Below are 15,567 nucleotides of genomic sequence, written 5' to 3' on the forward strand. Positions count from 1 at the left end.
GTATTGGTTTTCTTTAGAGAGCATTTTCTCCTTGAAGCATCATGTATAAGCAAGAATGAAAAATATAGTGGTCTCTGGATTGAGAAAGCTTACTTCTGAAATTAATGGCCAAATATACCTTTGATACTACAAAACTTTTAAAGCATCCTTTGTAGGATAAAAACGTAGTTTTTTTTTTTTTTTTCTACATTTCTCACGAAAAAATCTGTCTTCATTATCTTTGCCCGTCAATGACTGTCCCACTTGAAAATGCACCTAACGTTGGGTATGACTTAATGTTCACACATCTTAATACTTCAACTTTTCAATATCATCCTTTGCTTTGGATAGAAATTGAGAAATATCTTCCAAGCATAACAAAATATCATTCAACCCATCTAACATATAAAATAGTGCTAAATATTTATAAATATTTAAAAGGTACATTAAATTCTTAACGTTATTAATAGCTGTCTGAATATTTCTTCTAAATTGGTTTAAAAGAAATTTCTGTTCCTTTGCTTTTCTATCTGAAAGTTTCCCAAGAAATGAAGATGAGCCATTTGAGTGATGCCACATGGTGAACAATATTTAAATTTTTTTTAATGATGTGACAATACGTATACCAACAAAATGAAATATTGAGTATGAAACCATTTCCCCCAAGGAGGGGCGGTTGGTTGGGTCATCTCCGGAGTTGAATACAAAATTGAAGTTGTGGATCCAAAAATCAAAAGTGCAAGCAGCCAAACCAAGAAACTCGTTTTATTTGAATGTAAAAGAATAAATTGAAAAAGATTGCGTACAACATCAAGAAATAGTAATCTATACCTTTGAATAATTACATAATCCAACATATTTTCAGTATTTTGGAAGCAGTCTTGAAATTTGTTGAGTGTTATCCGACGATGTGAGAGGAACCGTCGAGAACTCAGAATCAAAATGTTCAGAATGCCGAAAATTTCCATGAGAGGGAAACTGGCTAGAGTTGTGGCCCGGTGATAAATTTGATCTTGAGAAACTTGATGCAGTAGCAGCAGAGTTTGTTGTCTGGTTGGCAACGGGTGGGCCAGCACCTATTCCATGTGAATCTTCCTTAGACATCCCGCCATTATGTGCCAATTCCCTTCTCTCTCTCTCTTCAGTTTCCTTGAGAAGAAAATCAACCCATAGATCTGCAAAGGACTGGTAGAGAAACATATGCTTGAGACTCAAGTATTGCTCTTGCTTAGTGGAACAGAATTCAAACGTGCATGCTTGATATTATCACGCTAGAACGTTAAATGTATTAAGTTGAATGCATGAAGCGATGCTAGAATGGTAATAGAACAATTTTATCAGCCTCAATTGTCAGAATAGGGCTTTTTTTTATTTTTTATTTATTTATTTATTTTTTTTATATATATATGTATTTTAAAAATCTTTTGGAAAAACCACATCTTCAACAAATCTAGCCTAAAGTACGAAGCATGCGTTAATACACTGAAGCATGCAAACAGTGCACAAATAACTACTATTACAGAAAACACAAAATGACTGATCAAGCAAGATGCATTTTTATAGAAATCAGACAATAAGTCTTTAGATAAAAAGATTACATGGTTTTCAGATGCCGCATTTGCAGGTGATTCGGCGGAACCACCTCCCAAGATGCCACCAACTAGGCGGCCAGGTAGCCCTAGTACTCCACGGACAACACCTTTGCCTGCAACTTGTTGAGCAGCACCTATCCTCTGCTTGTCTTCATCAGAGAACCCCAGCATGCGAACCATAAGACCCAGAACCTGCCCACACATAATAAACAGCATGAGCTAGTGAGATGAAACGAACTTTTTTTTTTTTTTTGAAGTCTAGCTAGATGAAAAAAATGCTAAGAGGACAACTACTTCAATCAGGATGGAAGAACCTTAAGCAATTATCCTCATCTGCAATAACAGTCAAACACATGAGACTGGTGTTGGGTGGTAGAATTTATGCATCCAAAATTATTTACACGCTTGAGCTTGAAGGATATGACTGTCGAAGTCAAGAACTTTTTCAGCAAAAGGGTTGCCACATCAGCCCATTGGGTTCCTTTGGAAACGCTTTTTAGGGTAGCTTTTTGCAACACAAAATTATGTCACATCACAACCCAAAAAGCAAAAAAGCACTCAGTTTTGCCAAACGAACCCAATTCTTCTGATGGTGTGGGATCTCAGTCTAGTTAATGTATTGTCTCCCATCAATAGTTCTTCATATTTCTTTTATAGTTCTTTATATTTCTATTCCCCTTTGCTTTCCTTCCTTCCCTGGGAAGACAGAATTTGTATCAAACTATTCCTCAATAAGTTCATTTCTTTTCTAATAATAATGCCCACAATATATCAACTTGGTAATCCAAACCATCAGAAATGAGAACTCGGTGAATCAGCTAAAGGCCTTGGTTATATCCAGATTCATGTCAGCAAGTGTTATAGCCCACTTAAACGTGGCATGAGCAATTTGGCACATGTACAACAGAGGAAGAGAGGACCATTCCCTGCATGCATCCGGAAGCAATTAAAACCTTAATATGAATATACATACCTCTTTGCTGTGGTTTCTCTGGAAGTAGGTCACCAGTAACTTGATCACAATGCGCCTGCCAACATTACCAATCATGTTATTGTGAAGATGATAAGCCAATTATGAACTCAACCAAAATTCATCTACAATAACACAATGATGGCCGATCAAAAGAAAAGCCATTAGTTTGAAAGAGGCTTTTTTCCTAAAACTTGACAAGCTATCCTCAGATCTTGTTAGCAACAAGAAATATTGGGAAACCCCAAATTGTAAAACATTACCCAAGTCATAATTGAAAATTAAATCCGCTAACCTGTCAACAAGATAATCTGAATCCACTGACATCCTATTAAGTCTTGTCATACTCTGCTCAACAGCACGTCGTAGTTTTGCATTGTCTTCCTCAAGCTTATTTACTCGGATCTTCCATTCTGCTAGTGTCTTTTCAGCTTGGGAGAGTTTGGCCAAAATTTCTTCCTTCTCCCCCTTTGATACCTCTTCCCTTTGATCTGCATCCTGGAGAAGACATAGAAAAAGCACATCTAAGGCCAAGAGTGACGTTAATGGCATGAAAAAAGAAAATCTGGCCTATAGATACCTGTAGAAGTCCTCACTAACTTAAAAGTTTCACATAAGTGGCATCCTTAAGGATAAGTAATGAAAATATAAAATGATCAGGGCAGCACAAAGGAGACCAGCTGGTTTACTTCGGAAAATTATTGACTGAATTATTATAATTTACTTACCATATTAACTACTGGTATACTTGAGTTGCATTAGGAGAATTTCTATACTACGGACTGGAGCAAAAGGGTGGAAGACACTTTGCCAATTAGTTAATCAGGTTCTTTCCCGTAACCCTTTCGCACACTCATAAAATTTTTTTAACTAAGCCCCTATGTATGGTGTCAAAAAATCCAAGGCTGTCCTCTTCAAGCCACCACGTAACAGTTGGCACAGAGTGTTTAGAAAACCCATTCACCAGAAGAATATATGATTCGTACAAGCTCATTATGTGCCATCCAGAGTGTGAATGCACGTCAACATGCTTAAAAATTTAAAAATAAAAAGGATTTCACAAAACAAAATCATAAGTAATATTGGAAGGGAGGGATTCGTACTTCCAACAGCTTAGAAAGTTTAGCTGACGCTTCTCTTGCCCGCGCCAAATCTCCTTCCAAATGTTCCTATACACAATAATCAAACTGGCATAAAAACCATATTCCAGAGACCGCATGGCTCTCACCAACATGTCCCTCTGGCTTTCTAATGAGTTAAAAACAATTATAAATGCAGTATTCATTTGTTTACCTTAGCTTCAATTTCAGCATAGTACTGACCAAGAGCAGTTTGAAGATTAAGAAGCTCAAGATTTTTGGCATCAATTGCAGTCATACAGTTGGCAAGTTTTCTATTCAAGTCATCAATAATTTCCTTCGACTTCTGAATTTCATTGCTGTTGCCTGTCTTAATTTCCTCCTGATTTGCAATGGCCACCTTCAGAGCTTTCTCCAAATATGATATTTGAGCCCTTTGATATTCATTATTTTCTCGTAGTTGTTCAATGATTTTGCTGTCTTCATCCATTTTTTCAGACTCTTCTGATTCCTATATTATTGAAGCCAGAAAATTATATTAACTTTTAACTGTGGAGAGTTTGAAAATTATACATATTGAGATGTAGAGAATGCCAGATCCACCAATAATCTAGCACAAGTAATAGAAAGTGAACCTGATGCAGCAAAAAAAGTAAAAGTTAAAGCATCCTGACCACAGAAACTGATAGTCTATGAAGGCAAATTAGAAACATTTTCAGTCACACATATATCTAAGGGCAAGGCCGGAACTAGAGGAGGGCCGGGGGCCATGGCCCCCTTCCCTGGGTTTATAAATAAATAAATATATAATTAAATATTTAAATATTTATAGTTAAATATCTATATATAGTTAAAAGTATATATTTGTCCGCCTAAAAATTATGTTTGATCCCTATCAAAATTAGACTTAGCCCCTCATTCATGCTTTGGTCCCTCCCGATAAGAAATCCTAGTTCCATCAGTCTAAGGGGAACCATAATGCATAAGTATGGGTTCAAAATTGGAAGCTTGGGCATGAAAAGTCAAATATCAAAGTCTATATTCTGGCATAAATCTAGAATGAAAGAAACAAGGTAGATCACTGTATCTCCAAAATAGATGATGCATCAGCACTTTATACGCTGTTTCAAGGTGGCTTAAAAAAGTACACTGACAAGGCCAACCATTGAATCAACTGGTTATTTCTTCTAATTGTTACAAGTAATGCATCAACATATCATTATTATGAATGGGCCTTACATTATGCCCATCATCATTTAGGCCACCAAGAATATGTCATCTTAAAATAGGGATGAAATATTACACAAAAGACAGAGAACATCCTCAATTAAAACCACGTTGATAGCAGTTTTAAAGATATTTCAAAGCTAAAAAAATATTGTAAAGCTTAATAAGTAATTAAAAATAAATCACTAGAAAGAAAAATTCAGAAATTTCACATTGCTTATAACTAATATGTCATGCACAGTTGACAAAACGATGGTTGTTTCTACTAGAGATAATAGAAGAGTTAAAGACATGTTACCTTTTCTAACAAATGCTGCTTAAGACGGGCCAATTCATGTAATGCTTTGTCCCTCTCATGACGTGTTTCCTTCAAATCTTTATCCAAATTTTGCAAACTCAGCTCCATTTGTTCCTTTCCAGGGAAACTTCCAGGTGAATCTTCCTTCTGTCAAGAAAAACAACTAAAAATAATAAACCAAGTAACAGAATCATGAGTGGGAGCCTAGCAAGCATAAACAGCCAGAACAGTTATGTAAGATGGGCAAGCCACTGTTGACGAACTAATATACAAGTGAACCTCACAAACAACAGAAAAGTAAGGCATTGTGTTCCCCCAACAATTTTTATACCTCGTTCAAACCAGTTGATGAGACCTTATCAGTTAAAGAGTTCCTGCTCATTTCCAGAGCAACCTTCAATTCATTTTTCTCCATCTATACCAAAAAAAAAAAAAAACATTAGAGTAGATTCTAGGATTCAAAATTCAATAAAAATCAGAATAAAATGTTTTGAGTACTGAAATATGGTACACGTCTCATGTGAAACACAAACAAATGATGCGCAAGTTACCAACCTTAAGACTACTGATTTCCTTCTCTAGGCCCACAATTACTCTTTTCAAACCATCCAAAACACCACCAGCATCATCATCCTCCCGTCGATTCAATTCCATTTGCAGTCGTTTTATTTCTGAATTTTTTTCATTCAATTCGTTGCATATTTTGCTCAGTTCCTTGGAGGTCTGCCAACAAAAAAGATGACATGACATACCAACTCAGATGCCAGAAACAGGAAGAAAACACAAAACACAAGGAAATAAGAAATGCTCAAATATGCATCATTGTTCAAGACATATGAGATAAAATCATTCCAAAATTCCAAAACTGCTAGTGATGCATGAGTATACTAGGGACCTGGAACATGAGTGATCCACCAAAAAAAAAAATCTAAAAAAGCTTAGTAAAAAATTGTAAAAGATAACATAATATAGAAATTCAAGATAACGATGTGTGCTCGTAAGATTATCTCTAAGTGTATCCGTGCCCTTTCCTGGAATAGCAATCAATAAGTTGTCAACTAGGAAGTTCTATTAATCCAATGCCAGATCCACATCACACACCATTGGCACTTCCCAATGTGTGCAATCTAGAAAGACTATGCTCACTCTCTAAAGCAACACCAAAATGATGAGACTATTAGTAACTTCAAAAGGAGTAAATGAAAATTTTTTTTTAAAAAAAAGGTCAAAGACCACAAGTATCAAAAAAATAATAACACGATTTCAAAACTCACTCTGTCTCTGTCTAGTTTCAGTGATTTGAGCTCCGCATGGAAAGATTCATTCAATTTCTGTTCCTCTGAGGATGGAAAAACAAAATAAGAAATCTCAAAACAACAAATTGTTGAGAATCATTTATGGACCTTCAGACAGCAGAAATGTACCTTGTAGTTTTGACTGAATAATCGCCAACTTATCGTGCTCTTTTTCCAGTTCAATCCTCAATTGTTTTACATCAGGAGTAAGTTGCACTGCTGCAGGGGACCTATTTCTCTCTTCTAATAAATCTGCAAGCTCCTAGAAGGCATTCATATCTCTGTTGTCAAGTTCATTCATCATTACAAAAAAAAAAAAAAAAAAAAAAAAAAAAAAAAAAAAACATATACAAAAATGAAAAAATAAATATTTGCATTGTGATGAAATGCAGCAAAACACAAATCAAATCAAAATTTGTTTGATTGGAAAACATGTAAACGAATAAGAAGTCTTGATTTCATATCTCTGTGCATATATGATGATTAGCCCCTCCCCCCCCCCCCCCCCCCCCTTCCTACAATTGTAGCATCAAGATCCAACGGAAAGTACAGAATAGACCAGGCATATTAACAACTAAGTTTTTCAAACTTTCCCAGAAAATGAGTTTTGAGAATAAAAGGTGCCATTACCTTCTCCTTTCCAAGCAAGTTTGAATCTTTTGCTTCCATCTTACTTCCAGTGACATCAGATTGAACAGCATGTGTGACTCCATTGCTTATTGCATCCTGTTTAGAGACCACACCATTGTGTTTCTGGTTTCCAGCATAACGGTTTTTCACCTGAGTTGTGAACTTATGCTGTCGGGCTGATTGATCAGTACTTCCCTGCACAAATTCCATAAAAACTCAGCCAATACCCAATACCACATTTTCACTTTTTTTTTTTTAGATTAAGAAACAAAACGTGATATTTCTAGCACAGTGGAAGTACAATTATGTTCAAAAACTTTTTTTTTTAATAAATAATTTCAAAATCATTAAATAAGCGCAAAGGCCCAACCTTATTAAACAGAGAAAATACAAGAAAACCTCTAATTGGAAGAAAAAGAACAAAAGTTCAAAAAAACTGCAAAACTAAAGACAAGCAAACTATGAATTCAAAAAGAAATATATATTTGGGAAAATTACAGTTTACCCCCCCAAAGTTGTCAGCGATTTGCAATTCCGCCTCCAAAGTTTCAATTTTTGCAATCCACCCCCCTAAAGTTTCAATTTTTTTCAATTCAGGCATTCCGTCAGTCAAAGCGGCTTTGACTGACGGAACAGTGATCACGTGCAAGTCACGTGATCACTGTTGGTTGTTTTTTTCCCAAAATGCCCCCATCCCTACCTCCTCTTCTCCGCAAAGAGGAGCTTCATTTTTTTCCGTCATTTTTTGACAATGTTTTATTTCCTTTCTTGTATAGGAGCTTCAAGTTTTGGTGAAAGGGTTAAGCTTTCTTCCGGGGTTCATGTTTGAGAAAAATGTATCGTACGTAGATTTTGTGAATAGAGTGGGAAGGGAAGAGCAAATACTTAGATCGAAAGGACTATGGGACATTCCTCATCCATGGTTGAATCTCTTTGTACCAAGATCTCGTATCTCGGATTTCGATTCGGGTGTTTTTAAGAACATCATTCTTAAACAAAACATTTCTGCTGGACTCGTCCTACTTTACCCCATGAACCGAAACAAGTAAGGTTTTAATTTACAAGTTAAAATTCTTAACATATATATTTTAACATGCATATATATAAATTGACGTTAAATGTTTCATTTGCAGGTGGGATGATAACATGTCTGCGGTTATACCGGAAGAAGATGTTTTCTACGTTGTAAGTTTGCTGCGTTCAAGTGGCTTCAGTATGTGGGAGGCATTTGATCGACAAAATGAAGAAATATTGCAATTTTGTGAGAATGTTGGCATTAAGGTTAAGACGTATCTTTCACATTACGAGACACAAGAATCTTGGATAAAACATTTTGGCTCGAAATGGGGATCTTTTCAAGAGAGAAAAGCTCAATTCGATCCGAAAATGATATTAGCTCCTGGACAGAGAATTTAAAAAAAATTCTCTGTTCCGTCATTTTGGGAAAAAAACAACCAACAGTGATCACGTGACTTGCACGTGATCACTGTTCCGTCAGTCAAAGCGGCTTTGACTGACGGAATGCCTGAATTGAAAAAAATTGAAACTTTAGGGGGGTGGATTGCAAAAATTGAAACTTTGGAGGTGGAATTGCAAATCGCTGACAACTTTGGGGGGGTAAACTGTAATTTTCCCTATATATTTTTATATAAACAAAAATAAGGCTAAAACTGATAAAATTCCATAACTTCATATCACAATACTATCTTTAAGGAGGAATCAGGTTCTAGAATCATTTACATGAAGAAACAGATATCAGAAAAACAGTCTAACTGTCCAAATCCACTCTTCTTTTGTTGGATACAAATCACACTCTTCATTTCTTAGGTGGGTGTACATTGACCCACTCAACCTGCCCGATCTGATCCAATCTGACACAATTTGGTTTGTTTTTCTGAGAGCAGCAGTTGGGTTCGGTTAAATTTTAACCCAAAGAGTCGGTTTAGTGTTTGAGTTCTTCATTTTTCAAACAAATAATTTATGAGGTGTTGGGGTGTGCATCAACCCACCAGATCCGATCCAATCCAACAGGATTCTGTTGGTTTTTCTAAGGGTAGCGATTAGTTCCGTTCTGCATTTTCCGAACCAATAATTACGCGGACTGACCCTAGTACATATACATAGATATTTAACTAAATTTAATCCATATTTGTCAAGTTATTTATTCCCACTCGACATTTTCACCCCTCTTAATTTCCCAAAAAAATCTCTTTCCCCCCCCTCCCCCTCGATGTTTTGAACTTTGTGAGGAAAATTTTTCCAATGCAAAAACTGAGAGACACCGACCATTTTTTCAACTCAATTAATTCAATTTGTGGGAGTTTGCCAGTTCAGTGTCAGCTTGATATTTTTCCAAACCAATGAAGTTGGTGCTGCATATAAATTCCCCACCCCCACCCCCCCCAAAAAAAAAAAAATTACTGACTTATGAAGTTGAGATGTACTAATAATATGATCAACTGCCCATTACAGGTCAACTCCTACTAGATGGAGACCAATCTATCCTGTAACTAATAGGTGATTATATAGAAAAATCTCCTTACGTTTGCGGCAGCAATGGTCATATCATAAAGGATATTAATAAAGGCTACTATAGGCAAAGTTCTAAGTACCCATTCATTTCATAATGTCAAGGACTCTACATTGCATGTACACCTCGGCTAGAATGGTGAAGGAGCAGAGGCGCCTCTTAAGTGACCAAAGACCCCTCAACTTATTAAATACTAATATCAGGGCCACTCTATATGGCCAAAATCAAATTTCACAGCAAGGATAAGGGGAGGTTGGGAGGAGGTCTTATAACCATTTGCTGAAACATATAACCACTGGCTTTCTCTAATTGGTAGATTATCAAGCACCTTTAATTTAAGACTTGATTGGTTTGGCACAAAACTAACAGCACAGATTCAACAATTTCTAACAAGCACCTTCAACTTTCATATTTTATACACCATAAACTTCACTTAACAATTAAACAAATACCTTGTGCACAATAACACCATTTGTTAATGCTTTGGCACTTTCGTTTCCAGACGCATGCAGAGCTGCATTTGTTGCATCCAGATTTTGTTTCAAAGTGCCATAATCTTTACTCAATCTAGAAATCTGATCCTGTAAAATTGGAGGTGGGGGGAAGAAATTTTTAAATGTGAAAGGCCTTTAAAACTGTAGTTGATAACTGATTGGGATAAGTATTGAGATTCTTTAAATCATCGGAGTACCTCTTTTTCTTTCAACAAAGCTGCATAATTAACTGATAACGCTTTAATTTCTGATTCAGATTCCTGAAGTTTCTTGATTTCAGCTTTGTACCGTTCAATCTGCAATAAGCACAAAATAAATAGGGAAAACATCATATCTTTTAACCAAATACTCCACTTAATAAAGTGGCTGCATTCACATCTACGTTTTGCAACATACCCACAACAGAAGCCAAGAAAAACACAAACATGCAGATCTGGGAATGATCTAATAATTAACATTTGCTGTCTTCTCCCAGAAGCATGAATAAAAATGCATATAATTGTTACCAAACCAGCTGTACTAGGATATGGCAGCAAAAAGTGAGACCTATCCAGATCTACTACTCAACGCACAGATGCCACACCAAAACTAGTACAGAAGCTCGAAAGAGCAACATCTTCTGAGTTAACTTGACAGACCGGAAATTATCTTATAATTGTGGACCTTAAATTGGCTGGAAGCAAATTTAAGAAACTGACAAAATTCCTGGTTCTGAACCCACATGAGCCCAATTTTTTGCGCTTATATATATAAATTGATATTACCTATCAACAACAACCAAAAAAAAAAAAAAAAACTGACAAAATTCCATCTATCAAGAACTTTAAAATATAGAGACACCACTCTTGCAAATGAATTATTAAATTCTTCATTGAATATTGCAAATACGTCAATCAACTTGGTCCCTCGCACAATAATGAACTGATTTGATATACAATGAAGATTCGTGATAAGCCCCCTAAGTGAAATTGCAAATAAGAATGCACCTGGTCAGTAAGTATGTAATCTGACCTCATATGACTGACTAACCTATAACACAGTATTATTAGAAACTCGCAGCTCACTTAAGACCAAAAGATATAGAACATCTTAAGCCTCACCAGCAAAAATGTTCTATATATATAAAGGAAAAAAATGAGGTCACAAATTTTGAAATTAAATGAAACCGTGAAGGACTAATGACACACCCATCCCTAGCTCCAAATCAAAAATTAAAATGCTTGCTTAGATACTAAGCGAAATTGAAAATAAATTTTCCTCGATGAATTCCATAATGAAAATAGCAAATTATTTAAATTCGATGCATCCGTATCCCGACAACACCAAAATGTGTTACATATCAAACAAGAACAACTTTCTCTCAGTTACCCTAGACATAAAAATTTCAAACCAAATAACGAACATGAATACAAAGTCACTTATCAGAGAGAATAAACAACGCAACATTCAATGCGAAACCTCGAAATTATACGCGGAATCGATCCCATTCGGCACTGGGGACCGCGAGACCGACTTCGAATGCGCGAAACTGTGGGAATTCCTCCGATCAGAGACGGAAGAATCTTCGAGTCCATTGCGTGAGGCATAGATCTCGAGCTCGTCCTCTTCGTCGTCGTCGTCGTGGTCGTGCACATCGAGCGCGATCTTGTTCAAGTTCTCCTTCAAATTCGCAATCGAGTTCCACATCATCAAAACTTTCCCAGACCCCAAACCTATTACTACGTACGGGTGTCGGAGCAAAGAGGCGGTGAATTCGTTAGTGACCGGATAAATATGCGTGCAATGGAAGATTCAATGGGAGGAGTTTTGGGGGGTTGGATTTGTGAGTAGGTAATTTTGGTAGATCTGGGAATGGTATATATGTGGGGAGGACACGTCACACGACTAACCAGAATGAAAACCAGAAGATTTTGGTAGATGAATCTTCCTTTGGTCCGTTACTTCTTCGTTCTTACAAATTTACGAATTTAAAGGCCCCATATTACGCGTATGCGAAAACCTTTACGGTGTCGGTTTGATAAACGCACAGCTTGGGCCCTGGGATAAGCATCTGGCCCATTTGTCCTTACTCCTACTGTCCTATATATATATATATATATATATATATATATATATATATCTTTTCTCTTCTTTTTCTTATTTACTTTTTGAGGAAAAATAGGTAGAACGTCGTTTGAAGGTCGGATGGTTGTCAGATGAGTTCTGGTGATTCTAGCTATTTACTACAAAACCTCTTGTAATAAAGCTCAACAAAGTTGGAAATGGGTCCGAAGGAGTAGCACAATCAGTTAGGGACCACGTCTCTTGAAGCGAAAGTTACTAGTTCGAATCTCCTCCTCCCCCCTCTTGTGTGAGCATGTCAACAACAAAAAAAAGACGAAGTTGAAAATGAAAAACGGATACCAGGCATTTAAGCAAAATAGTGTAAAGATGAAGGCAAAAATATCCTCATCTTTTAAAAGAATGACAATATATCTTAAGATTTTGGCTAAATGACTCGTCTTTATTTCATTTGAAATGGAGAAAATTCATTTTCGCCCGTTACTCTCATGCTTAACAAAGTCTACCTGTCCTTAGATTTGGTTGTGTAAGAGAGTTGCCGATTGACGGTTTCCAGCTTGACAGACACGCGACAATAGAACCCTTAACAAATAATAAGATCACTTTGACAATTGTGCTAAAAGAAGTGTTTCTAGGCCATCACTTCTGTCATAGCGATGAGCGGTCCATGCTGAGGATGTTGGCCATCCATATGGTGTAATTAGGGGTGTCAAAAATTACCGGGAAACCGGAACCGGAACCGGAAAACCGGGAACCGGGAAACCGGGGAACCGGTTCCGGTTCCGGTTTTTGGCACCCGGTTTTAACCGGGAATACCGGAACCGGGTGCATATATATAATAATATTTTTTTAATATTTTATATATATATATATATATATTGGTTTTTATTTTTACTTTAGGGTTTTCTTTCTCTCGGATCACATTTCTTGTTCATTTTCCACCATTCTGAACAATCCTACGTACCTACAGGCCTAAAGCTTTATCACAAAATACACCCAAAAAATTTGCATCCTACACCAATCCCATCAGAATCTTAAATCTTATTTCAAGCTAGAACACACCCAAAAAGGACAAATGCGAAAAAGGGTATGTAAAAGAACCTGTAATGCTTCCAATCTATTGGTTTCCAGAATGAAATAAAGCTTCAATAACCTTTCAAACTGGAAATTATCACTAACATTTACTCAAAAACTCGGTTTTTCATAAAACAAAGACTAAATCTTTCTATACTGGAAAAAAAAATGTCTACTTGAAGAGTAAAACTCAAATGACTTGGCCAAAACCGGTTACCCGGTCCGGAAAACCGGGTGGAAACCGGAACCGGCCGGTAACCGGGACCCCGGTTAACCGGGGTCCCGGTTCCGGTTCCGGTTTCCCAAAATTGGGAACCGGGGTACCCGGTTCCGGTTTCCGGTTTTGGCCAAAAACCGGGAAACCGGACCGGGTTGACACCCCTAGGTGTAATTCATTTTGATAATATGTTTCCCAACCATATAGCATAACGTACTATCCCAATTCAAATCTACCACATGACTTAAAGTGCTACATTCCCTTCTTTATAAATAAGAGTCTATTGTTACAATTTAACAATTTGAAATCTTCACCATCTTTATAACTTTCTATTTCTCTAACAACTTAGATTGACTTAGGTATCATAGTGTTCTTAGCTGACACTTTTAACGAGTATCTTTACTTGTCTCCTAATAACGTCATTTTATAAAGTTCTTTACATGCCCCACGTCAAAATGCGATCGAAGGGCGTTAAATCTTTTTTATTTATTTATTTATTTATTATTATTATTATTATTATTTAAGTTGTAAAAGAGTTGTAGGGTTAGTATTAGTCATTTAGCAATTTCATTAGTAAAATAAAACCTATGGTTATTTAAGCTAAAAAAATGAAAAGAAGATAATAACATTATTTGTATTACAATGCAGTAGATCTAAGTAAAGAACTCCAATTATTACAATACATAGAAAAGAGAGGAAAAGATTGGCATGTATCATGATTCCTTCCTCCTTTTGTTTTTTTTAAAGAGTATTGTCATAATTTGTATCGTTCATGTCAACATGAACCGTCCAGATCAAATGTATTGTAACTAGTCTTGATCCGATCACATAACTAGTCTTGATGAATAATATTATACATCATTTTTTTTATCATATTAAAGTTAATGCGACTTTTAAAATGATTATTGAATTAAAATTTAATAATAATATTTTTTAAATTAAATAATAATTTTAAAACTCAATTCAACTATTAAAAAAAATATATATATATATAAAAAAAATTAATATATAGCATTACACCGCAATGACACTCCATTAGATTTATTAAGAAAAATACAAAAAGTAAGCTCATCGCACGGTCTACGTGCATCGTAACTCCCTTCCACTGCTCTATATAGTAAGCCGTGTTACCACATACGAGGGAGCCCTAGGGTTTAGTCGTCGCCAACGCTCTCTCTCACACAAGCATTTTGATTTTACATTTTTGTTTGCCTTGTATGGGCAGTAGAAGAGATGCGATGCGATGAAGAATCATAGAAATCGATTGCTGGTTGGTTTTCGTTAACCATCAAGCAAGATGATTATCCAGTCAATCTGGTTCGTATTCACTGAGCATCTTCATCATTTATCTCCAATCCATTCCTCCTTTCTTTTGAATTTTTAGTAACCGAAGGGTCCTATGGAGGGAGCGCTAAATGAATCGGTGCGCTTCTTTGTCCAAGTTTGCCTTCGAAAACTAGCACCGAAAGTGGATCGCCGAGCCCAATATTTTTGTGTTGTTGGCTCGGTTTATATCTGGATCTATGTTTCGTACACAAATATCTACATTTTCACACATTTGAGTTAAGCGAAGGTCCCAGCAGAGGGGTTCGGAACTATGATTGAGCCTCCCTAACACTAATTCAAACCTTCGCAGAGTTACTTGCCGGATCGTAGGATGCCCAGAATCTTTAGTTTTGGAGCATCTTGAACCCCCGGCTACATTCAAAATCTTTTTTTCTCTATATTTTCTCTCCCATAATCAAAATAAAACATAAATTTCGAGATTCTGTTAATTTTTTCTATCCCAATTGAATGCCGGTGTTTATCTTCAAAGCATCTCTGCTGTATTTTTCCCCATTTTTCTACTTTCTGAGTTTTTGGATTGATATGCGGGGGAGCTTGGCAACATTTGTACCAAAAATAGCTGGACCATGCTTACCAGAATGGTAGCTGCAACTTTCTTATCACAATAGGCAAAGATCTGCATCAAAACTCAAAAGTTTCCCTCAATTGGACTGTAAATATGAACTGAAGTGATACACAGTTTGCTCCAACCCAAAGACCTATGAAATCGTTGAATGTGAAAAGGTTAAAATGCTCCAAAAGGCTATTCTGATACAGCAGTGAAAATTATTATTA

At 36.3% G+C, this 15,567-nt stretch overlaps 2 protein-coding genes and 1 non-coding gene across 4 annotated transcripts; 2 read left to right on the top strand and 1 right to left on the bottom strand.

Annotated features, from left to right (window-relative positions):
• Positions 1–716: 716 nt before the first annotated feature.
• Positions 717–12,041, bottom strand: GC4 (golgin Putative 4). Of its 2 annotated transcripts, none has more exons than XM_059600784.2 (15): positions 11,553–12,041; positions 10,292–10,390; positions 10,053–10,181; positions 7,071–7,265; positions 6,570–6,702; positions 6,420–6,484; positions 5,701–5,868; positions 5,477–5,560; positions 5,146–5,289; positions 3,835–4,131; positions 3,645–3,710; positions 2,837–3,039; positions 2,545–2,599; positions 1,578–1,763; positions 717–1,164 (listed from the first exon to the last, which is right to left on the bottom strand). In XM_059600784.2, the coding sequence occupies exons 1-15, from the start codon at positions 11,781–11,783 to the stop codon at positions 841–843; spliced, it is 2,379 nt and encodes a 792-aa protein (XP_059456767.2). In that variant the 5' UTR covers positions 11,784–12,041; the 3' UTR covers positions 717–840. The 2 variants fall into 2 exon arrangements, with proteins under 2 accessions (XP_059456767.2, XP_059456766.2); XM_059600783.2 differs by having other exon boundaries at positions 5,146–5,292.
• Positions 7,755–8,486, top strand: LOC148584798 (cytokinin dehydrogenase 3-like). The gene is made up of 3 exons (XM_088517907.1): positions 7,755–7,782; positions 7,857–8,115; positions 8,204–8,486. Exons 1-3 carry the CDS (start codon positions 7,755–7,757, stop codon positions 8,484–8,486), a joined length of 570 nt encoding a protein of 189 aa, XP_088374033.1.
• Positions 12,042–15,011: 2,970 nt separating the features above from the next.
• On the top strand, positions 15,012–15,154 carry LOC132188913 (small nucleolar RNA snoR145). The gene has a single exon (XR_009440972.1). It is a non-coding gene; the product is annotated as a small nucleolar RNA snoR145 (small nucleolar RNA).
• Positions 15,155–15,567: the final 413 nt, after the last annotated feature.

Source organism: Corylus avellana, chromosome 6 (assembly GCF_965113065.1).
Source record: "Corylus avellana chromosome 6, dhCorAvel1.hap1.2, whole genome shotgun sequence".
NCBI classification, from domain to species: domain Eukaryota; kingdom Viridiplantae; phylum Streptophyta; class Magnoliopsida; order Fagales; family Betulaceae; genus Corylus; species Corylus avellana.